This window comes from Oncorhynchus gorbuscha, linkage group LG11 (genome assembly GCF_021184085.1).
Source record: "Oncorhynchus gorbuscha isolate QuinsamMale2020 ecotype Even-year linkage group LG11, OgorEven_v1.0, whole genome shotgun sequence".
Lineage (NCBI taxonomy): Eukaryota > Metazoa > Chordata > Actinopteri > Salmoniformes > Salmonidae > Oncorhynchus > Oncorhynchus gorbuscha.
This window is the reverse complement of record NC_060183.1, coordinates 36,003,459-36,029,201: the sequence shown is the minus strand read 5'-3', so window position 1 is coordinate 36,029,201 and position 25,743 is coordinate 36,003,459. Positions and strand designations below refer to the sequence as shown.

At 41.2% G+C, this 25,743-nt stretch overlaps 1 protein-coding gene across 4 annotated transcripts in view; it reads left to right on the top strand.

Annotated features, from left to right (window-relative positions):
- The window catches only part of LOC124048555 (zinc finger protein 462-like), a 90,832-nt gene extending 69,320 nt beyond the window's left edge, over window positions 1-21,512 (top strand). For 3 of the 4 annotated variants that reach the window (XM_046369467.1, XM_046369465.1, XM_046369464.1), the window contains exons 7-13: window positions 4,736-4,960; window positions 13,970-14,234; window positions 14,542-14,678; window positions 15,713-15,885; window positions 17,020-17,272; window positions 17,841-17,970; window positions 18,160-21,512. In XM_046369467.1, coding sequence (XP_046225423.1) covers window positions 4,736-4,960; window positions 13,970-14,234; window positions 14,542-14,678; window positions 15,713-15,885; window positions 17,020-17,272; window positions 17,841-17,970; window positions 18,160-18,388 — 1,412 coding nt within the window. In that variant the 3' untranslated portion in view covers window positions 18,389-21,512. The remainder of the gene's footprint in view (window positions 1-4,735; window positions 4,961-13,969; window positions 14,235-14,541; window positions 14,679-15,712; window positions 15,886-17,019; window positions 17,273-17,840; window positions 17,971-18,159) is intronic. The other variant, XM_046369468.1, reaches the window with a different exon arrangement.
- Window positions 21,513-25,743: the final 4,231 nt, after the last annotated feature.

Sequence of the window (25,743 nt, the reverse complement as noted above, 5' to 3'; positions counted from 1 at the left end):
CCAATACATCATTGAATGTTCCTGAGTTTTTACTTAAATCGTCTTGAAAATCTATGGCAAGGCTTGAAAATGGCTGTCTAGCAAGGATCAACAACCAACTTGACGGAGTGTAAAAAAATCTTTTAAAGAATAATGTGCAAATATTGTATAATCCAGGTGTGCAAAGCTCTTAGACTTTCCCAGAAATATTCACAGCTGTAATCAATTGATTCTAACATGTATTGGTTTAATACTTATGTAATCAAAATATATTAGTGTTTTATTTTTCATAAATGTTTTACAAATGTTTTTCTTCCGCTTTGACATTACAGAGTATTTTGTGTCGATCGTTGACAAGAAATGACAATTGAATCCATTTTAAGCCCACCTTGTAACACAACCAAATGTGGAAAAAGTCAAGGTGTGTGAATACTTCCGGAAGGCACTGTAAGTAGAATTTTTACTCGTAGTTGGCTAAACAGCACAAACTGATCCTGAAACAGACTAGTGGGTTATTGACCACACCTGTGTATTGGGCTGTGGGCTAGTCTGAATGTCTGACTACCACAGCTGTTTGAGAATCTTAAATCAACACTAATATCGTCATTCCCTTAGGATGTCCCCTATGGGAATATCTTAAATTGAGTCTTGTGATTGAGTACATTGAATATCATAGCTATGCAAGTATTTGGTTGAGTCCAAAATGGTCAAAAAGTAGTGCACTATATAGAGAAAAGGGTGCCTAGGGAAAAGGGTGCCATTGCAGACGCAGCCTATATATTTTCTCTGTTCAATGTTATGTTTCTTTCATTAGATATTTTGTATTTTCGCAAAGGATTCTGTAGTCTACAGAAATTGATTCCACAGATGCAGCCAGTGAACCAATGCCCGAGCAGAGGAATAGATAGTCAATCATCACAAATGACAATGAGAGTACAAAAAGTAGTCATGAATGGTTTTCTACAGTTATGATTGGAAAATAACACAGAAAGATGAGTCAACAACAATCAACAGTTGATTCAGATAATCGACTTCCGAACCAGAGCCATTTAGAATTTGATTACATTTTGAAAGTGTTCTGACATGGTCTGTTGGTGGTGGTGTCAAAAACACCATGTTTTCTGCTTCTGTTGTGTATTGTATCAATCTCACAATCATCCAGCCACTTATTTGCCTGTGGGTTTTGATTGCTGCCTTGGTAATGAATAATGTTTATGCTGTGGAATCCATACCCATTGGGCACAAACTGGTTGAGTCAACGTTGTTTCAACGTAATTTGTCAACTCATTGTGACGTAGAATCTACTAAAAGTCATCAAAACTGTTGTTTTGAGGATAATATTTCAACCACAGGATTATGTCATCATGGTCACCAATTTTCACCTTGTATAAAATATGTTGAATTTGTACCTTTGAAACAACGTCATATTTTCAATGTTATATCCACCATCAGAGAAAAAAAATGATAAGCTGGGCTGCACCCTCTACTGGAGAGTTGACCTATCTACAGTACAGTTACCTATTAGTCTCCCATCCAGGGTTTTAACTAAGGTCAGCCCTGCTGAGCTTTGTATTTGTCACTGACTACTGCCAATGTGCTATCGTGAGAATGATTATTGAATCTATCTATTAATAACTAAATATATTCACTGTTGCTATCGAAGTCCTTTAAAGAGTAGGTTTAACAGGGCAAATAAAATATAACCCTACTTTATAAGTGATATATCGTCAAGGATACTATTTAGGCCTACGGCATTTGAAGTTAGTAACAACTAACGTTTCAATTCAACCCAGTGTTCAACAAAAAATGTCCAATACATATAAGCCTAGGACTTCAAGCATAGGTTGATTTCAGATGTAATCGTCAAGTTAATAATGAACGTGTTGGATTCACGTCTCCAGCCAAAAATCAAAGATAAAGGATAGGAATAAATCAAATCAAACTTTAAATGCACTTCATGTTGATATTTGTTTGCATTGTCAACCAAACACAATTCATTATTACTTTTGCAATACAGTAAATAGTCTAAAGTAAATGCCATCTTGCAAACTATTGTAACAGTATTTAAAGAGTTTATTTTCAAAACGCCATATCCGCCTTTTTTTTAACGTTTTTTTTTTACATTTGTCTGTTTTGTTCAGAAATGATTGCTTATGGGTACCTTCATGTTTGTGTAAAATATTACTGTTCTCAGTAATAGATTCATAGATTTTAGATCTGCTAAATGACAAAAATGTCAAATGTAAATATATATATATATATATATATATATATATATATATATATATATATATATATATATATATATATATATATATATATATATATATATATATATATATATATTGATGTCACAAATGTATCATTTGTACATTTCTTTTCATAGAAAATTTAGATATTTGTTACATTTGACTGTGTAAAACCTAGGAGCAATACAACTTATAAGAAGTACAAATACAGAATATCTGACATTGTATTCCCATTTGAACCTTGGGCCAGATTCTATCAGATCCGTGCTAGCCGACACTTTCTCGTTCTAAACTTCTAACACAAGTGGGTGGCTTCGTGACAATGACCACAGGAGCAGCCGTTCTGATTTGACAGCTCTACCTCAGACACCGCCAAAGCACTACCTATGCGGGTGTCGGCTATCGCCGGTTAATGCTTGATCTGACCTAGGCCTTTGTCATGCTTTTAAATAGTTGAAAGCGCAGTGTTTCAAGACAACTAAACCAAAAATCAAACATTGTTTTTTTTATTGGAATTTGGTTGTTCTTTTAGATGGTTTTAAGCATAGTGATAATACGTTGGGAATTCAACAAACTACTTACCCTCCTTGTGAGTGGCTGAATAAAGATTGAAATGTCATTGATCAACATCTCAACTAAATATTACCAACATTTCCTCGTTGAAATGACATGGTGTGCACAGTGGGTAACGTGTGGTATGTGAATGCTGGTTCTCTCGATAAGGTGCAAAAGTCATTCAAGGGTAGATTAGCAGAAAATGAGTGTCAACACCCCTCTTTTCAGATCCGTCGGCTGGCTCTGTCTGTCTGGCTGAAAGCTTTTGGGCTTACTATATAGTATCAAGCCTATCGATTTTCCCTTGAATGGACTGAGGGTGGTCATCATAAAAATAGTTTTTGAAAAAAAATTGAAAATTGTTGACGGAGGCAGATTTTTGTGTCTTGTGCTACTCGAAGTCTGAACACTGAATGACATGCTCAACTCTATACTAAGTTGGATAAAGCCACTCAAAAGAGTTTCTCTCTGACCAAAGTTAATGCTCCTTTGCCAAAGAGAGAGAGTCCTTGCTTGTGCACTCTGTCTTTTTCTTTTTAGCTGGGTTGAACTGTGACTTCGGCATTAATGAAATTAGAAGTATATATTTGTTTACTTCATTTTAGCATTTTAGGGAGTCCCATTGAAATCAAGCCCGGCATGAGCACAATTCATAAAATGTACAGCATTCAAACATACAACGTAATAAAAAACATACAATACTACAAGCAATTTAAGAACAAACACAATGAGGTCCTTCGTTAACGACTTGAACTGCCCTCGAGGCACCAGACCATCAAAGTGCAGAAGGCTTTGCAGATTTCCTCATTCTTTAGTGATCAACGGGACCTCTAGCGTTAGCCATCCCTGCTATTGGGTCTGGTAACTCGTATGTCTGTAATTTAACAATGAAGTAAGGTATCGTGGAAGTTTGCACTAGAAGGATTTATAAACAAAAACAGAGCAGTGAATTGTTCTACGAGACTTGAGAGAGGTCCATCCTACTTTCTGATAAAGAATGTAGTGATGTATACTGAACCTATTGGTATAATGAAAGTTAGTGCACTATGATAAACTGCGTTCAATACAGTGGCAGCTGCATTCATATAGACAATCTCACCATAGTCTAAAGCTGGAATAAACCCATTTGTAGTCTTCATTTCATAACTAACTCATTAACATCCTTTCTGAAAGATTTTTGTCAATCCAGACGCCCAGATATTTATAAGCGGGGACACGATCAATGAGGGCACCATCAAATGTACATAATTATATATAAATAATCAGATGTATTTTTACGTGAATTAGAAAATAACATACTGTACCTGGTTTCACCTGCATTTAGTACCAATTTGAGTTACACGAAGGCTTTCTGCAGGGCATTAAAGGCAGACTGGAGCTCCGAAAGAGCCAGAGCCGACCGCGGGGGCAATAGCATACAACAACAGTGTCATCTGCCTACAGGAGTATAGTATGTATTAAAAAATTAATTGCAGAAAGACAAATATTGTTTATATAGACAGTAAAAAGTACAAGACCTAAAATTGACCCTTGCGGGACACCTTTCATAATGTCAAAGAAACCTGACTTAGCACCATCAGAAGCAACCCATTGTGTCCTGTCTATCAGGTAATTTTCAAACCAATTGCAAACTGCCTGACCCAGGTCAATGTTAGACAGTCTAAGAATGAATAATGGAACGTCAACAGTGTCGAAAGCCTTTAACAGGTCTATAAAAGGGCAGCACAATGCCTTTGGTCAATGCTATTTACAATGTAATTTATTACCAAAGAAGCAACAGATATACGTAGTTTAGAGATTGGGCGATAATTATTCATGTCCGAGGGGGTCATAATAAAACTGCGAGATTCATGAAAAATTTATTTCATTCCTGTTTACTCTTGACACACACAGGCGTCTTTAGGTCCTTAAAAAGTGCTCTATAAAACCCTTCTATTATTATTATTTTACAGGCGAGAACACGTATAAGTGCTTGTCCTGCCCCTTCTCCTCAATGACTATCAGCCAACTGAAGGAGCACTCTCTGAGGGACCATGGGCAGGCCCTGACCCTCCCCAAGCTGCGCGCTGGCACTACCACCCACACCCAGGTTCCCCAGGCCGGCCACGATCCCCAGATCAGGCCCTTCAGGCTGGGCTCAGATCCTCACCAGACACTCCTGACCTCTGACCTTGACGGTAAGAGCTCCATCTGTAGCATCTAACAGATTGGGGGACTTTTATTGATCTTAGAGTTTTTGGTTTTGTTTATTTTTGTCTTATTTATTTATTCTTTAGTTACCAGGAAATTCACAATTAGATAGATCACTTTTTCAAATTAGCCCTAATTTATAATTTATTCGATGATATGCAGTTTAGGAGCTGTTGACACAAATACACATTTTCAATTACTACCAGTTCAAGTCTTGTTCATTTCATGTCTGGAGAGCATCAGAACTCAGCAGAGCAGCCCATTTCACCGCTTTGGGAAACATTGTGGTAGGAGTAAAAGCATGGTCTTCCTCTGAGATCACAGAATTCACGGTGTTAGACCTGATCAAACAGGATATATCTTTCTGATTGTGCCCATGACTGGTTACCAGAAGGTGTTAATCTAGCGTGTCAGGTGCCCGGCTCTCCATTTGTCCAACCGACCGTCCGCTCTGTTCAAGAATGTTCTTGGCAGCTGTCATCTGCTGCTGGCACAATGGAATTTTCCCTCTAGGTGGAAGTGGAACACAAAACATGGAACACAGACAGAGCAGAGAAGCACTATGGAATGCAACCCCCATGTCACCGTTGGCTACAGAAAACAAATTAAGCATTGAGGAGGACCAGAGCCCATCAAATATCTCTCTCTCACTCTCAATCTTTGTAGCTTGGTAACACGGCAAAGCTGGTGGATTGCTTGCTAAACTTTTAGTTAGGTGTAGAGTTTTTAAGCTATGAACGATCTCGTCTGTTGCTTGACTGTCTGTGATCGTAATGATACTAGTGTAAAACAATTTTTAAGATGACGAGCTATCGTTGCTGGAGGCTGCTACAGTTTTAATTCGATCACGCCGTTGGAGAACTTTGCTGCAATGCAGGACATTACAACCTTGTAGTGTCTTTGGCGTTTTAAAGGGCTTCTCTCCTTGGCTGATCTTCTAAATTCCCCAACGACTCTGCTGCTTGCTGCTCCATGGTGGTTTTGCACTATTAAATACAGTACCAGTTTAAGGTTTGGACACACCGACTAATTTCAGGGTTTTTCATTATTGCTACTATTTTTTTACATTGTATAATATAGTGAAGGGATCAAAACTATTAAATAACACATATGGAATCATGTACTACCCAAACAAATGTTAAACAAAATCAGAATATCTTTTATAGTTTAGATTCTTCAAAGTAGCCACCCTTTTCCTTGATGACAGCTTTGCTGTCACACTCTTGGCATTCTCTTAACCAGCTTCATGAGGTGGCAAGAACAGCTCAATTAAGCAAAGAGAAACGACAGTCCATCATTACTTTAAGACATTGACTTCAGTCAATGCGGAACATTTCAAGACCTTTGAAAGTTTCTTCAAGCGCAGTCGCAAAAACCATCAAGCGCTATGATGAAGCTGGTTCTCATGAGGACCACCACAGGAAAGGAAGAACCAGAGTTACCGCTGCTGCAGAGGATGGACATTAGACCAGTGGACATCTGTCGTTTGGTCTGATGAATACAAATTTGAGATTTTTGGTTCCAACCGCTGTGTCTTTGTGAGATGCAGAGTAGGTGAACGGATGATCTCTGCATGTGTGGTTCCCACCGTGATGCATGGAGGAGGAGGTGTGATGGTGTGGGGGTGCTTTGCTGCTGACACTGTCTGTGATTTATTTAGATTTCAAGGCACACTTAGCCAGCATGTCTACCAAAGCATTCTGCAGCGATACGCCATACCATCTGGTTTGCGCTTAGTGGGACAATCATTTGTTTTTCAACAGGACAATGGCCCAACACACCTCCAGGCTGTGTAAGTATCAGGTTTCAGGTAAGACCCAAATGCAGACTGTGTTGAAGTAACAATGTTTATTACAGCAACAGAGGCAGGCAAACAACCGGTCAAGGCAGGCAGGGATCGATAATCCAGAATAGAGGTACAGGACGGCAGGCAGGCTCAGTGTCAGGGGCAGGCAGAGTGGTCAGGCAGGTGGGCTCAGAGTCAGGACAGGCAATGGTAAAAGCCAGGAGGGCTAGAAAAAAAAAGAGACTTGGACAAAACAGGAGCTGAGACAAAATGCTGGTTGACTTGACAAGCAAGACCAACTGGCAGCAGCCAAACAGAGAACACAGGTATAAGTACCCAGGGGATAGTGGGGAAGAAGCAAGATTTCTGGCTCTCACAGACCTGTAACTTTTTCTTTAAGAGGCTCCTCTGTCCTCCACTCGTTACCTGTATTAATGGCACCTGTTTGAACTTGTTATCAATATAAAAGACACCTGTCCACAACCTCAAACAGTCACACTCCAAACTCCACTATGGCCAAGACCAAAGAGCTGTCAAAGGACACCAGAAACAAAATTGTAGACCTGCACCAGGCTGGGAAGACTGAATCTGCAATAGGTAAGCAGCTTGGTTTGAAGAAATCAACTGTGGGAGCAATTATTAGGAAATGGAAGACATACAAGACCACTGATAATCTCCCTCTGTCTGGGGCTCCACGCAAGATCTCACCCCGTAGGGTCAAAATGATCACAAGAACGGTGGGCAAAAATCCCAGAACCACACGGGGGGACCTAGTGAATGACCTGCAGAGAGCTGGGACCAAAGTAACAAAGCCTACCATCAGTAACTACACCGCCAGGGACTCAAATCCTGCAGTGCCAGACGTGTCCCCCTGCTTAAGCCAGTACATGTCCAGGCCCGTCTGAAGTTTGCTAGAGAGCATTTGGATGATCCAGAAGAAGATTGGGATAATAGCATATGGTCAGATGAAACCAAAAATAGAACTTTTTGGTTAAAACCCAACTCGTCGTGTTTGGAGGACAAAGGATGCTGAGTTGCATCCAAAGAACACCATACCTACTGTGAAGCATGGGGGTGGAAACATCATGCATGTTTTTCTGCAAAGGGACCAGGACAACTGATCCGTGTAAAGGAAAGAATGAATGGGGCCATGTATCGTGAGATTTTGAGTGAAAGCCTCCTTCCATCAGCAAGGGTATTGAAGATGAAACGTGGCTGGGTCTTTCAGCATGATCCCAAACACACCGCCCGGGCAACGAAGGAGTGGCTTCGTAAGAAGCATTTCAAGGTCCTGGAGTGGCCTAGCCAGTCTCCAGATCTCAACCCCATAGAAAATATTTGGAGGGAGTTGAAAGTCCGTGTTGCCCAGCAACAGCCCCAAAACATCACTGCTCTAGAGGAGATCTGCATGGAGGAATGGGCCAAAAATACCAGCAACAGTGTGAAAACCTTGTGAAGACAGAAAACATTTGACCTCTGTCATTGCCAACAAAGGGTATATAACAAAGTATTGAGGTAAACTTTTGTTATTGACCAAATACTTATTTTCCACCATAATTTGCAAATAAATTCATAAAAAATCCTACAATGTGATTTTCTGGATTTTTTTTTCTCATTTTGTCTGTCATAGTTAGTGTACCTATGATGAAAATTACAGGCCTCTCTCTTTTTAAGTGGGAGAACTTGCACAATTGGTGGCTGACTAAATACTTTTTTTGCCCCACTGTAAATGTGTCACATATCATCTATAGTTGTATGTCATGCTCTATGAAGGGTTAATAAATGTGGCATAAGTGTGGCATAACCACCCATGTCAAATGCGACACAACCCACTATGTCAAATATTACATAAAGCTGTGTTTTAAGTAACGCATAATAAAATAATAACGCATTTATAAATCATAATAGATTGAGGCTTCACAAAGAATGTATAACCTTGTCATGCATATTTGTAGAGCATTGCAATGCCACGATAGTGGGTTCCATTCCCGGGACAGCCCATGAAAATGTATGCACGCGTACACATGACTGCAATTCGCTTTGGATAAAAGTGTCTGCTAAATTGCATACATTATATTACTCTAAACCAGGATGGCCCAACCGTTTTTTCTCTTGGGTGCATCGCCAAGATTGAACCTGACCTCAACTTTCCCTAAAATGCTGGACTACAGGATGAGACACTTTAAAGTGCAGTCATGCACAGCAAATGAATGAAATGTATCAAATTACATTGCTGGACTTTTGGAAACTTAATATATGTGTATAAATACAAGGAAATGTATGGTTTAATGTATGTTTATATGTGTTACTTGTTAGTGATAATTCCCTTTATGTATGTGTCATGAATGACCAAAAGTGTCTGACTTGATATACTGAACAAGTGTCTGTCCAACGTTTCATGAGCTGACATAAAAGATCCCATACATTTTCCATGAGCACAAAAAGCTTATCTCCCTCAAATTTGGTGCACAAATGTGTTTACATCCCTGTTAATGAGCATTCCTTCTTTGCCAGTATAATCCATTCACCTGACAGCTGTGGCATATCAAGGAGCTGATTTAACAGCATGATCAATACACCTTGTGCTGGGGACAATAAAAGACCACTCTAAAATGTGCAGTTTTATCACACAACACAATGATGGGGACGATAAAAGGCCATTCTAAATTGTGCAGTTTTGTCACACAACACAATGCCACAGATGTCTCAAATTTTAGGGAGTGTGCAATTGGCATGCTGACTGCAGGAATGTCCGCCAGAGCTGTTGCCAGAGAATTGAATGTACATTTCTCTACCATAAGCCTCCTCCAACATTGTTTTAGAGAATTTGGCAGTACATTTAACCAGCCTCACAACCGCAGACCAGGTGTACCCACACCAGCCCAGGACCTCCACATCCAGCTTCTTCACCTGCGGGATCGTCTGTGACCAGCCACCCAGACAGCTGATGAAACTGTAGGTTTGCACAAATTTCTACATGAACTGTCAGAAACTTCTTCAGGGAAACTCATCTGTGTGCTCGTCGTCCTCAGCAGGGTCTTGACCTGACTGCAATTCGGCGTCGTAAACCGACTTCAGTGTGAAAATGCTCGCCTTCGATGGCCACTGGAGAATCCCGGTTTCCACTGTATCGGGAAGATGGAAGACAGCATGTACGGGTATGTGGTTGAGCAATTTCCTGATGTCAACGTTGTGAACAGAGTGCCCCATGCTGGCGGTGGGGTTATGGTATGGGCAGGCATAAACTACGGACAACAAACACAATAGCATTTTATCGATGGCAATTTGAATTCACAGAGGTACCGTGTCGAGATCCTGAGGCCCATTGTCGTGCCATTCATCCGCCACCATCACCTCTTGTTTCAGCATGATAATAGATTGACATGTACGTCCGTGTGTTCCACTTACCACCAATATCAAGCAACTTCCCACAGCCATTGAAGAGGAGTGGGACAACATCAACAGCCTGATCAACTATGTGAAGGAGATGTGTCACGATGCATGAGACAAATGGTGGTCACACCAGATACTGACTGGTTTTCTGGTCCACACCCTTATCTTTTTTAAAGTTATCTGTGACTAACAGATGCATATCTATATTCCCAGTCATGAAATCCATAGATTAGGGCATAATTCATTCATTTCAATTGACTGATTTCCTTATATGAGCTGTAACTCAGTAAAAGATTTGTTGCACGTTGCGCTGTAATTTTTGTTTAGTGTCGTAAGTAAAGCGTCATATGATAAATCTTTATGGATGTTTTATGAATGACCGAAGCTGTCTCACTTCAAACAAAGTATTACAGGACACCTACATAGTGTCAATACATAGGTTATTAACGCTCTGCTGATAAATGAAGTGTGTGTGTGTGTGTCAGAGCCAAGATGATTTGGAGTAGTCTTACGTGAGACTACCGCATCAGGTATTCGTCTTCTGTTCCCATGTTGGAGAGCAGGGCTTGATTGCAATCTGTTACAATGGTGCCAACTTGTTGTGGCTGATTTTTCAGCGGGAGAGTGGGTGAATGTGTCAAAGACCTGACTTGGTCCATCAATGCACGGTATGGCTCGTTATATAGTTTTGTGTGTGTTTGTGTACTGAAGAACAGGTGATTTGCTTCCAGGAAGAAACACACTTTCAATTTCCTTATGTTGGGGGCTTTCATCAAGATAAGTGTTTTTTGGTATAATGCCGTCTTCAGGCTATTGCGCACACAGCACATCTAAGCCTGAGATATCAACCATTTAATATTGGCCTTAGAATTCTATGGTCACGCCCACTATGGGAGGGACCTTACTGAGTTTTCACTATTAAAGACAGCCACAAAGTAATCATTATGGCTATACCCTGTCCATTTCCATAATTTATTTTCTTAAAATTGGATTTTAAACTTAACCCTAATTAATGGCCACGTTTGATGCATTGGTCCACCAGACCTTCCACGCGTGGTGGACCAATGCATCGAACTTGGCCTTCATTTTGGCCTTCATTCAAATATTAGGTGTAATGTGACGAACATGACTTCACTTTAGAGAGTGTGCCATCCTTCAGTACAACATGTCACCCTTTATAAAGCACATGTTTATATCATATCGAGATAGAGAGTTATGTCACCTTTGACACACAGTAATGACACGTTTATGAACCCGTTGTAAAAGCATGACATACAGTTACAGATGCTTTAACACATTTATGTAGTTCTTATGAAAGCCTTATGAAGCCTTTATAAGCTGAACGTCATTTCAAGCGGGACCCAGTTTTCTTTCCCAAGTAAGAAATTCATTTTTTTTTTAAATCAGTCTTTCTGCTGTCTTCTGCGCTCGCTTCATCTTGGCACTGCTGAATGAAGTATTTTTCACATGCAGACATCCTTATACCGGTACTTGGTTTTATTTATTGATGTGGTGTACTCTGGAAGTAGGACAAGTAGATGAGGTTGCTCATTGATATTATACACTACACTGGGAATGGGAGGGGACGGAGGGGGGAGTTGTGGTGACAATCACAGCCACTGTTCTGGGATGTTATAGTAGAGCTGTGATGGGGTTTGAATTCCATTCCAGGATCATCTGGAATTCCAGAAGAAAAACCCTGCACACTTCAAATCCATTCTGATTCTGAAGCTATGTTTACTTATTTGGGTCTTTGGGTAAATCCTCACACTTCTCAGATTCTGGAAGGGTGTTAGGAAGTTATTGTATCCTGGTTAATGGTAATATTTCCTCCATGATTATCATTCACCATGTCCACACTCGGCCCTTCTCTGTAATTACAGTTGAAGTCGGAAGTTTACATACACCTGAGTCAACTACGTTTAAACTTAGTTTTTCACAATTCCTGACATTTAATCCTAGTAAAAATGCCCTGTCTTTTTTATTACCTTTATTTAACTAGGCATGTCAGTTAAGAACAAATTCTTATTTTCAATGACAGCCTAGGAACAGCTTCTTGTTCAGTGGCAGAAGGACAGATTTGTACCTTGTCAGCTCGGGGTTTGAACTTGCAACCTTCCGGTTACTAGTCCAACGCTCTAACCACTAGGCTACCCTGCCGCCCCAAGGTCAGTTAGGATCACCACCTTATTTTAAGAACGTGAAATGTCATTATAATAGTTGAGAGAATGATTTATTTCAGCTTTTATTTCTTTCATCACATTCCCAGTGGGTCAGAAGTTTACATACACTCAATTAGTATTTGGTAGCATTGCCTTTCAATTGTTTAACTTCGGTCAAACGTTTCAGGTAGCCTTCCACAAGCTTCCCACAATAAGTTGGATGAGTTTTGGCCCGTTCCTCCTGACAGAGCTGGTGTAAATGAGTCAGGTTTGTAGGCCTCCTTGCTCGCATACGCTTTTTCAGTTCTGCCCACAAATTCTCCATTGGACTGAGGTCAGGGCTTTGTGATGGCCACTTCAATAGCTTGACTTTGTTGTCCTTTTTGCCACAACTTTGGAAGTATGCTTGGGGTCATTGTCCATTTGGAAGACACATTTGCGACCGAGCTTTAACTTCCTGACTGATGTCTTGAGATGTTGCTTCAATATATCCACTTAATTTTCCTCCCTCATGGAGCCATCTATATTGTGATGTGCACCAGTTCCTCCTGCAACAAAGCACCCCCACAACATGATGCTGCCACCCCCGTGCTTCACGGTTGGGATGGTGTTCTTAGGCTTGCAAGCCTCCCCCTTTTTCCTCCAAACATAACGATGGTCATTATGGCCAAACAGTTCCATTTTTTGTTTCATCAGACCAGAGGACATTTCTCCAAAAAGTATGATCTTTGTCCCCATGTGCAGTTGCAAACCGTAGTCTGACTTTTTTATGGCAGTTTTGGAGCAGTGGCTTCCTCCTTGCTGAGCGGTTTTTCAGGTTGTGTCATTATAGGACTAATTTTACTGTGGATATAGATACTTTTGTACCTGTTTCCTCCAACATCTTCACAAGGTCCTTTGTTGTTGTTCTGGGGTTGATTTGCACTTTTCTCACCAAAGTATGTTCATCTCTAGGAGACAGAACGCGTCTCCTTCCTTAGCGATATGACGGCTGCGTGGTCCCATGATGTTTATGGGACAAAAGAAATCAGCCAAGACCTCCACAAGTCTGGTTCATCGTTGGGAGCAATTTCCAAACACCTGAAGGTACCGCGTTCATCTGTACAAACAATAATACTAATGGAAATTTGGAAATTGCTCCCAAGAATGAACCAGACTTGTGGAGGTCTACAATTTTTTATCTGAGGTCTTGGCTGATTTATTTTGTTTTTCCCATGATGTCAAGCAAAGAGGCACTGAGTTTGAAGGTAGGCCTTGAAATACAGCCTATCACAAGCTTCTAAAGCCATGACATCATTTTCTGGAATTTTCCAAGCTGTTTAAAGGCACAGTCAACTTAGTGTATGTAGTGTAAACTTCTGACCCAGGGGAATTGTGATACAGTGAATAATAAGTGAAATAACCTGTCTGTAAACAATTGTTGGTAGAATTACTTGTGTCATGCACAAAGTAAATCCTAATCGACTTGCCAAAACTATAGTTTGTTAACAAGAAATTTGTGGAGTGGTTGAAAAACGAGTTTTCATGACTCCAACCTAAGTGTATGTTAACTTCTGACCTCAACATTTTATGATATTAGTATTTAGCAGACACTTTTTCCAAAGCGACTTACAGAACTGTCAATATTGACAGTGACACACTTCTCTCTCTCTCAGGTGCTGGGTACATGCATGAGACAGTGGACGTGAGGCGGCAGCTCAGTCACTACCAGGTGGCGTCTCGTAGTCATGTGATATCCTCTAGCCCTACCGCCCGGCCCCAGGCTGTGAGCTCTGACACCCGGCCGGACGGCATCCTGACCTGTGAGTTCTGTGAGTTCAGTTCGGGATACATGCAGAGCCTGAGACGCCACTACAGAGACCGACACGGAGGGAAGAAGCTGTTCAAGTGCAAAGACTGCTCCTTCTTCACCTGCTCCAAGTAAGGAAATGAATGTTACTGTGACAACATAAGATGGTCTCTTTTTCAATTTCAATCACGTCCTCTTTCCATTTTCTCAAACCGCATTGGAGGAGAGGATCCAAGGTCCCTCATTTCGGACCTTCTCCTCCAAAGCATTTTGAGAAAGTGAAGAAGAGAGTGGACGTACGAAATCATGGCGAGACAAATTGGGAAAGAGCCTATGTCTTCCTTTTCTTCTTTTTATGATGGTTGGTTGACAACGGAGTTGTGGGTTGTTTTTTCTTATGTCCATTCGGCCTCACTAGATCTATTCTGTTCTTCTCAGGTCGGCATTCACCATGCATGTGGAAGCAGGACACACTGTGGTTCCTGAGGAGGGTCCCAAAGACCTACACTGTCCCCTCTGTCTCTACCACACCAAATACAAGAGCAATATGATCGATCACATCGTCCTGCACAGGGGTAAGCCAAGACAAAACCTGTGATTACTTGTTTTATGTGCTCAAATATTGTTAAGACAATTTAGAGGAAATAACTGTTAGTGCCAGGTGGAAGGAGCTCATTGAGTCTCCCTAAAAGTCAAACCTGTACTAGTATTTTAGTGCTTGACATCGCGCCGTATTGTCGCACACCAAAATGATTAGCTATACTTATTAAGTTACATCTTCACAGTTAGAGGTGCTATGATGCTGTTGACACAATATCGAGGCGGTGGCCCGTTCCTGTAGGTTCATGCTCTACAACATCCGCAGAGTACGACCCTGCCTCACACAGGAAGCGGCGCAGGTCCTAATCCAGGCATTTGTCATCTCCCGTCTGGATTACTGCAACTCGCTGTTGGCTGGGCTCCCTGCCTGTGCCATTAAACCCCTACAACTCATCCAGAACGCCGCAGCCCGTCTAGTGTTCAACCTTCCCAAGTTCTCTCACGTCACCCCGCTCCTCCGCTCTCTCCACTGGCTTCCAGTTGAAGCTCGCATCCGCTACAAGACCATGGTGCTTGCCTACGGAGCTGTGAGGGGAACGGCACCTCAGTACCTCCAGGCTCTGATCAGGCCCTACACCCTAATAAGGGCACTGCGTTCATCCACCTCTGGCCTGCTCGCCTCCCTACCATTGAGGAAGTACAGTTCCCGCTCAGCCCAGTCAAAACTGTTCGCTGCTCTGGCTCCCCAATGGTGGAACAAACTCCCTCACGACGCCAGGACAGCGGAGTCAATCACCACCTTCCGAAGACACCTGAAACCCCACCTCTTTAAGGAATACTTAGGTTAGGATAAAGTAATCCTTCTCACCCCCCCTCCCCCCCTTAAAATATTTAGATGCACTATTGTAAAGTGGCTGTTCCACTGGATGTCATAAGGTGAATGCACCAATTTGTAAGTCGCTCTGGATAAGAGGGTCTGCTAAATGCCTTAAATGTAAATGTAATATTTATCTCTTTCTCTCTCCCCCTCTCTCACTCCCTCCCTCTACCCCCTCCTTCCCTACCCCAGAGGAGCGTGTGGTGCCCCTGGAAGTGTCTCGCTACAAGCTGTCTCGCCACCTGGCCGGCGGGGAGTTGCACCTCACCAAGCACAATGAGATGAAACCCTACCAGTGCCAGCTGTGCTACTACGACAGCAGGCAGCGCTACCAGCTGGAGACACATCTCCGAGAGGAGCACAAGGTAGGTCAGAACTACAAGTCCCAGCATGCACCCTGGCTCAAACCTACAGTCAGCTGTTTTAATACAAGTACCTGGTGAGCTAGCATTTGGTAGGAGGGGTCGGCTTTAAAAGAAAATGATCCAAAATGACCTACTTACTGTTTAAAGCAGGCAGTTTTCTAAGGATGTCGCCCTGAGACAGTCACGAGGTCGTGTCAACTTGTATACAGTTCCGTTTTGGCACAAATTAACCTCAGAGATGAAAACCCAAAAGGCTTGGATACCTTGATTGTAAAACAATGGCTTCAATTGGTCTTTAGTGTTTTTAACATCAGTGTCTAATAAGTTCTGAGTTATTTCAGTACTGTATCATGATATCTCCATGACATGCAGATCAAATGTGCTTACCGATAAAAGGATCTGTAGTCATACAAAGTAGATCATGCCAGATTATTCAAATCCCACACACATATGCTTGGTAGGAAGAAGCTGCCTGCTATCTATTCTGAGTGCATATCACAAATAATAGGTTTCATTTCCCTTAGTCCCATAATGGGGATAATGCATGAGATGCTGAGCGAGGTCACATGGCATTTCAGGAGGTTGAAGTATACATTAAACTTAAAAGGGGCAGAGACGGAGACAGCAGTGCTTGCTCCCTTTCAAGGGAAGGAAGAGAGAAGTTACTCTTACTGTGTGCTCATTTTTGGCCAATTACAGCAACTCTTTCTGACACGATACCTGTCAATCATAGTGTGTGGTGGAGTGCTCATAGATTGTAAAATAAAAATGTACTTCTTGTTGAATAATAGTATTATATACAGGACCACTAAACATGAGCAACTTGAACAGCCTGTAGAATGTGTATTCAGAGACAGTCCCATTGGGCAGCATATTGAAATGACTTCATTACAACCTGTTCACAACCAGAATTTATTGTATCAGTTCCAGTAATACCCAATGGGGTCTTCATACTCAGTGATGTAGTGGGGAAAAAATAAACTGCCATTCACGGGGAATAAAGTAACACTTCCTATACTTTCAATGCACTTTTACTCTCAAGGCGTTTACCTTCCACTGCAACACTGATCATACTGATCAATCAATTATTAATTAATCAATCAATCATACCTCTTGTCTTTTTTTGTTGATCAGGTGATCCGTAACTTTGAGTTGATGGGGCAGATCAACCTGGATCAGCTGGATGCTATAAAGGAGAGGAACGGTAGTGCCGAGGAGGAAGAGGCGATAGAGGAGGATGGATTAGGAGTGATGGAGGAAGAGATTGTGGAGGATGAGGTGGAGATGGAGGAGAGTATAGATGAAGAGCTAGAGCAGAAGGAGGGAGAGGAGGAGGAGAAGAGGATTGAAGAGGAAGAGGCAGAGGCAGAAAAGCCAGCTCCAAAAGGTTAACAAGGATCTTCATCATCATTATTGATATGACTAACAACTCAGTGGCCTTGTGGTTAGTGTCCGCCCTGAGATTGGAAGGTTGTGAGTTCAATCCCTGGCCGAGTCATACCAAATACTGTAAAAATGGGACCTGATGCTTCTCCGTTTGGAACTCAGCATTAAGGAGATATATTGGGGGTAAGGCCCTGCGATAGACTAGGGTCCTGTCCAGGGGGTGTACTTGTACATAAAACTGCCTCTCGCTACAGAAACAGAAGATAGTTTCCTTCCCTATGAGCCATTCTGGCTCGCACAAGCCAAGGCTCATGCAAGCCTACTTACTTACTACTAACAATATGACTAACAATGCCAAATTGCATCTCTGTTGGCTGCTACCAAAAGGTTTGGGCTCAGTCCCATTTCAATGCAGTCAATTCAGAAATTCCAATTCAGTTACTTCCTGAATTTAAATGGGATTCACTCAAGCCTTGTAATCTGACATGACTGGGTCTCTGCTGTATCTGTCTGGGCTGATATCGTATCATACGCCCCTCTCATCATGCTGATCTCTGTCTGTTCCCCAGACGTCCCAGTAGTTTCCCCCAGCAGCAGCAGTGTGGCTGCCTCCGCTGAGAAGCGCTTCCCCTGTGAGTTCTGTGGTCGCTGCTTCACTAACAGCATAGAGTGGGAACGGCACGTCCTCCGACACGGCATGTAAGTCTCTTTCTCTCTCTCTCTTCCTACCTCCGTCTCTCCTTCTGCCTCACTCACATACTTTCTCCCTCCCTCCCCATCTCTCTCTCCTTACCCCTCTTCCTCCCTTTCTCTGTCTTCTGTATGTTTTCTCTCAATATTCTCCTGTGGTAATGGACATTGACCTTTCCCCCTCTCATCATAATACAGGACTGTTACCAACAGCAGAACAGACACTAGCACCACCCCCGCAATAGACGCATCAGCCTCAGCTCTGCCTTCTATTGGCTCGTCGACCATTGGGACGATGACGGACAGAGGATTGGACCTATCTAGCAACAGCATGGAAGTGGGGAAAGAATATGCCTCCGACCTATTACAGAGTAGTAACAATCTGAATGAGGAAGACAACAAAGAAATGCTTGAAACCAAAAAATGACATATAAGAAGATGGAAGAGAAGAGTACTGGGGCCTAACATTGTAGTCACTTTGCTAGAGACTATACATTAGGTTGTATTGATATTGATATTGGGTTGGGTATCAAAAATAGGCTGCTAAAGAAAGAAAAGAAAATTATGGAAACAAAAAAGAATCGTCACCTTTTGGAGTACTGTTAGATTTTAAGTGTTACATATTGGAAACTATAGGTTGTGTTACATCCTACATTTTTTAAATGGCTGAACCTTAAAATGAGTCAATGGTCCCGTAGGACAGATGTTAATATATTGGTAACCAATAGTGAATGTTACTGTAAAGCACACATTATGGTCAAATCTGCAGTTTCTACAGTTTAAAGTCCGAGATCATGTCTACTAACTACAATATTTTGTAGAAAGAAAGAGTAGGTCACATTTCCCAAAAACGTGTTTGAAATTGTGGGAAGAAATGTTGGGGGAATTTTCTGTTTATATATACGTAGATATACTGACCCCTTGGAAGTTCCAAATGAGGGATTCTATAAATATAGATAACCTACTGTATGAGCTACCACATTCAGTTCCCTGACGCCCTTTTAACCTCACTGCTACCAACAAGATCCTAATATACTTATAATCCCATCATCTAGTGTTGTAATATTGAGGGACAGGCCGTGTGTGAGAGATGACTCACCATGATCTGGGCCTGTATTCATAAAACATTTCCGAGTAGGAGAGCTGTTTTGCCTTTTAGATCAAACTGAATATGATTATATGGACATGGGGGACCTGATCCTAGATCAATCTTCTCAGCTGTCACTCTCCACCCCATCCATACTAGCTGTAAAACCACACGGTAGAACGGTTTCTGTGATTTGACCCGGATGGTAACTTTACATTAGTTCATCTTTTTATTTTTAGCCTTGTGTTATTAATCAAGTAGAATAATTCCTTGAGGAATAGTTGCACCTTATTTGTCTATAGTAGATTTCAAACTTTGATTTGTTACATTTTTAGAATATTGACTCGACTTTTGCCCCAAAGGCCTTAGGCATTCCCAGCACTTCCACTCTTTAATACAGCTTTTGTCTTTTGTCCATCCTCTGACAGTTGTAAATTTGAAAGTGAACTGACACAAGTGTCCCCACAACATGATAACCAGCAATTGAATCAATAATGTTTATTATTGTGCCATTGATTGGTTTCCTTGTTATTTTTGTTTATCAATAACAAGTCAGATGTTGTTGTAAAACCTACACTGTAGTCTGTGACACAGTGCTTGTCATCAATGTCAGAAGAACATAGAGGGAATGCTGTACATCCTGAAGCTATAGTTTCTCTTTCTGACATTAAACATGGGGGAAATGGCATGATGCAAGCAGATAATTCACCTCATCAACCGATAATTGTGACAGCATTTATAAGAGAACGTGTAAGTACGCTAGAGAAACGGATTATAAAACGTGACTGGCCAGCCATGTGAAAGTACAACACTTAGGTGTTTAACTTACATTTTGCAGTGTACAGTGCTGTGTTCTATTATTGTGTGTGAAGATGATTCTGAAGTCTGGTCTCCTGTATGCTTTTTAGACTACACTGTTTTGACAAATAAGGCAGAGATTGTATATGTTAGAAGTTGCTGCTCAAATACCCCAAAGCCTTATTAGAATAATGAATAGCAATTATCTCAAGCTTCGTCAATATAAATGCTTTCCTTCCAACACTGGTTGGTTGGAACCGATACAAACCAATACAAAGTGATTGACAGTGTATCTGTAATATGACTCCTTTGAGTCATCAAAGGAGAAACGCAAAAACAAAACAAAAATGGAAATGTGCTCTTGGTACCAAAATATTTAGCTGGCTATGTTTGCTACAATGTTCTTTCCTGAGTAACGAACCATTGTTGCAAAGGGGGTTGGAACCCAGAGACATAATACATGTATATATGGCTCTGGTAAAATCCTAGTCCCCTATAGGGTGCATTCCGAGAGTCATGCATGTACATATGTGATATGCAGTTGTGTATAGAAAAACAAACTACTTGTCAAGTGTTTGAAACTGTGGTGTTTCAGAAAGGAAATGTTTACCTTTTTCCTTTTAGGTGTTGGTCTCATATGAAACAAATAAACAAAAATAGATCAAGTAAAAACATGAAAACCTTTGTGGAGTGAGCTGTTTTTCAGACTCCCAAATCAAAACGTAATAATAAGCTGTTGTACAACGTCTGGTTGATAAGAAATATGTCTTCTTTTATTTTGTACCTTTAAGAACAACAACATGGGGGTGATTTGGTGCTGAATCTTTTACCCATCCTCCTTTAAAAGGACTAGCTTAGCTTTTTAAACATGAACCCAATAGAGAAATGTTTGTTTGAGGAAATAAGCTTTTTTGAAGTGGGGTTAATTTGTGATTTTGTAAGGTGGTTGGAACTGTCCTGTCTCTCTGTATCCCAAATTGGTTGCTTTTCCACTGTCCATTTTGAATAGACATCTGTTAAATACTCACTGTATTCAGTGTCCCACTGTACCATAAGGTGATGAGACTTTGTTGGTCTCACCCCTTCCTCCCGCATCCCAATTGAACCCCTGCTCGTCATAGCACACTGGATACTTGTATGTATATATTTAGTTTGTTTCCATGATGTTTCTCTTCTTCTCTTCAGACTGTTCTTCGTTGTTTGACTACCTTAGATTCTCCATCTTGCCTTTCTCCTGTGAAAATCTGATTCCTGATGGTGGGTTGTGATATTACCTAGAATGATTGTTTACAATTGTATTCTATTTTATCTCTGGATATTCTGTAAATATTGTAACTCATTGTCTTTTTTTAACTTGTTAATAAAGTTATCAGATAACGGTACTCTGTAGTTGTTGTTGATGTCAGGGATTATAGTTGCGTTCTGTTTGTTGTTTCCAATCGGATATAGCTGTTTTATGTGTCTCTGTCACAAATTCCCAGAAATCGCAGGTCAATCCGCGTAATAATTTTTTATTTTGAATTGAATGTAATATTTTATGTTGTTTTTGTCTATAACTGTTCTGTACTTTGTAATGTATTTGTATGTTTTATGTGGACCCCCAGGAAGAGTAACTACTGTATGAGCAGTAGCTAATGTGGATCCTAATAAACTAAACTAAACCATTGTTTCAGGTTACTGACACTCCAAAAACAATTCTTTGTACAGGCCAAATCTATTAGTATGCCTTTCCCAATAGCTGTCATGAATTGTAATGCTCGACGCGAAAGCAAGCTTCCAAGAAAGCAGATTTACAAACATCAATGCTTGCTTTCAAGGACAGAATGGATGAGATTCTCAAAGATGAAATCATACAAAAGTATTTCACAATCACTGCTATGCAAACAATTGTTATCCTTAATTCATTATGTATTATTTATTACTCATTCCATCCCTCATGGTTGCTAATCATCTGTTAGTGTAATAATAATTATTTTTGGATGATTCCAGAGAATGAGAAATGGATAAATATCAAATACGTTTGCTTGCTGCAGTTGTCGGCCTACAATTCGGCTTGTTTGAATGTGTCTGTCATAGACGGTGACAATCTTCTGTTAGATCAAATGTCTTTATGCATCTTCAATCGTCTGTTAGTGGAGTGATGCACCCATCCCTTGGTGGCAGAGGACAAAGAGAAAGTTCAAAGGAGAAGCCATCCCAAATGGCACCCTATTCCCTATATAGTGCACTACTTTGGACCGAGACCCATAGGGCTCTGGTCCAAAGTAGTGCACTATGTAGGGGATAGGGTGCCATTTTTATTTGCATAATCCTTTGTCTCTCCCGTCAGTCACAGATTTTTTTTAATTATGTGACAAACATTCGGTAGACTGTGAAACCAGCGGACCAAGCCAGGCTATATTCACAGCTGGGACTCCCTCCTCATCTGTCCATAGATCTGAGAAAGTGGCCAGAGAAGAGAAAAAGGATACAGACAACTGTCCGTTCTGTAGCTACCAGAGAGATGAACTGTCCTAGGGCAGGGTAGTTCTAGAACTCCCTAGTAGGATGTCTGGTTAAAACAGCTATGGTTTACTTTCACTGTCAAAGATTAAACTGACATGATCTAATCAATCTGATCGTGATAATCGATATAAGAGTGAAGTCTCGATACGGGGTGAAGATCTTTTATGAAGATTTCATAGGAGTTTTTATGAACCCTTTAGATGAACTACCATGCCAATGTCAGTCCCTACCCCAAGTTGACAACACATGTTCTACTCTACAACTTGTTCATTTTACCGTCCTCTCTCTATACAGGCAGTCCTGTTGGATGGTTGCCACGGAGAGAGAGTCCTCAGAGCAGCTCATAATAGTCACAACAGCTTGTCCACAGGAAATAGCTACGGAGTGTCCATAATTCTATGTTCCACCCTTCCACCTGCCCAGCTAACAACACGTTCCCACAACTTTAGAAAATGTTCCCTTAATTAACTAAGGTTTGCATAAGAATGTTCCTGTGAGGTGCAAGGAATGTTTCCAAGAGACCATTGCCTTAATGTTAAATAGAACTTACCCAGAACATTGTTACCATGTTCTCACAATTTAAGATATGAGGCCTCCCGAGTGGCGCAGTGGTCTAAGGCACTGTATAGCAGTTGCTAGCTGTGCCACAAGAGATCCTGGTTCGAGTCCAGGCTTCTTTTGCAGCAGTCTGCGACCTGAAGACCCATGGGGCAGCGCACAATTGGCCCAGTGTCCGGGTTAGGGGAGGGTTTGGCCAGCAGGCATGTCCTTGTCCCATCACACTCTAGCGACTCCTGTGGCGGGCTGGGCGCAGTGCACGCTGACACGGTCGCCAGGTGTATGGTGTTTCCTCCGACACATTGGTGTGGCTGTCTTCCGGGTTAAGCGGACATTGTGTCAAGAAGCAGTGCGGCTTGGTTGGGTCGTATTTCGGAGGACGCATGGCTCTCGACCTTCGCCTTTCCTGAGTCCGTCGAAGTTGACTGTAGCTACCGATTGGGGAGAAAAAAAATAGAGAGAGATTTTTTAAGATATGAATGTTCTAGACATGTTTCATGGGAACGCTGCAAGAACAGTAATGTGTCCAGTTTTCCGTGGGTTAGGAGAATATTCTATCAACGTCCCTCAAAACATACACAGAACTTGGATGCCATGTTCTCAGAAAATAAGATATTAACGTTCTTGACACGTTCCATAGTAACTTTGCGAGAACATTTCTGTGTATCAGTTGTCAGGACATCGCCTGATTGTCCCAAAGAAATCCCCCCCCTCACCCTACTCTCACATTTTTAGCAATCTTAATGTAATTATTTGGCAACAGTTAAAACACACCTATCTGACCTAATTACAATTAATTTCTCATTGACACATGTTTGTTCTACATGAAATATGTGGTGTTAGATTTCAAAAAGACGATAGTATTCTCTTTGAGATGCTCAGCTATATACAATCAATAAATACTGATAATTGAATGTGGTCATAATTCGTGCTCAAAGGGAAATCCTATGGATTCCCATCTTTCAATGAGAAACTAATTTTATTAGATCAGATAGGTGTGTTGTGTAACTGTTGCCAAATAATGACATTAAAGAGCAAATTCCCCTAAAAACGTCTAATTTTGAAAACAGCCTATGTGGCATCGATATGAGTCCGAAACATTTATTCTACTGACAAAATGTACTACAAAGTGTACATTTGTTACATTTTGTCATAAAGTCAGTCTTATCCAAAACAGAGATTGTGAGACTTGTGGTTGTGACTGCATCACAACATAAATGAAGGTTGGGTTTGCTTCAATCCTACCCACATGCCCACAGCTGGCATCTATAAATTACACAATGTACATATGGGACAATATGTTAAAATTCCAATAGCTCCAGGTTTCAATGACGTAAAAACCTCAAACCAACTATAAATTGTAGAAATTCATATACATATATTGAAAGGATTTCATGAGAAAACTAAAAGGTGTGCAACATGAAAATATTGTCTAATTCACATTGTGTAATTTATTGACGGTCCCTAACTAGCCCGAGGCAGGCTATCCAAAGTCAAACTTTGCCACAGTGTACACCAGCCGGCTGAAGCTAATTGGCAAAATAATTTATCCAACTCTTCCCACTTGTGAACACACACACAAAACACCCATATCAAACCACAACCTGAAACCAACTCATGTTGGAATGGTTGCTAGAATTTCTTAATGAACCAAATCCATAACAATGCCAAATTAGGAAGTGCAGGCCCTTTTAACATGATTTGCTAAGAATGTGAGAGTACAGCAAATCCCCTAGCGGGTCTCAAACCTAGGCCATCAGCATCAATGAAGGACACCCTAACCACTGTCCCAATAAGGGATATCCCTAGGACATGTACTTATTGGGCCTGTATAGTTAGGCCCTGTCCAGAAGAAACCCTAATCCCACCTCCCTAGGCACTTGTGGAGAGCTTCAAGTTCCTCTGTGTCCACATCACTAAGGAACTATCACGGTCCACACGCATCAACACAGTCGTGAAGAGGGTACCCCAACTCCTCTTTCCCCTTCGGAGGCTGGAAAGATTTGGCATGGGCCCTCAGATCCTCAAAAGAGCATCTTGACTGGCTGCATCACCGCTTGGTATGGCAGCTGCTTGGCATCTGACCGCAAGGCGCCACAGAGGGTAGTTTATCAGTATATCCCTGTCAACCAGGACCTCTACACCAGGCGGTGTCCGAGGAAGGCCCTAAAAATTGTCAAAGACTCCAGCCACCCAAGTCATAGAGTGTTCTCTCTGCTACCGCACGACAAGCGGTACCGATGCACCAAGGCTGGACACAACAGGACCCTGAACAGCTTCGACCCCCAAGCTATAAGACTGCTACATAGTTAGTTAAATAGCTAACCAACCCAGAACAATCTGATTTGACCCTTTTTGCACTAGATCTTTTGACTTATCACATAGGTTGCTGTTACTGTTTATTATCTGTCCCATTGCCTAGTCACTTTATCCCTACCTATATGTACATATCTACCTCAATTAATATATATATATTATATATATTTATATATATATATATATTTGTTTTTATCTGCATTGTTGGGAAGTAAGCATTTCACTATTAGTCTACACCTGTTGTTTACGAAGTATTTTGTAGATCTGATAGGTGTAAGGCTGTAAGCAATAGGGTGAAAACACTCCGAAGTAGATCTCAACTCTGTTAAAAGTACACAAAAAAGACAACTTTTATTGATTATAGTCATTCCGGCGCCGACAGAGATGGCCGCCTTGCTTCGTGTTCCTAGGAAACTATGCAGTTTTTTGTTTTTTAGGTGTTATTTCTTACATTAGTACCCCAGGTCATCTTAGGTTTCATTACCTACAGTCGAGAAGAACTACTGATAATAAGATCA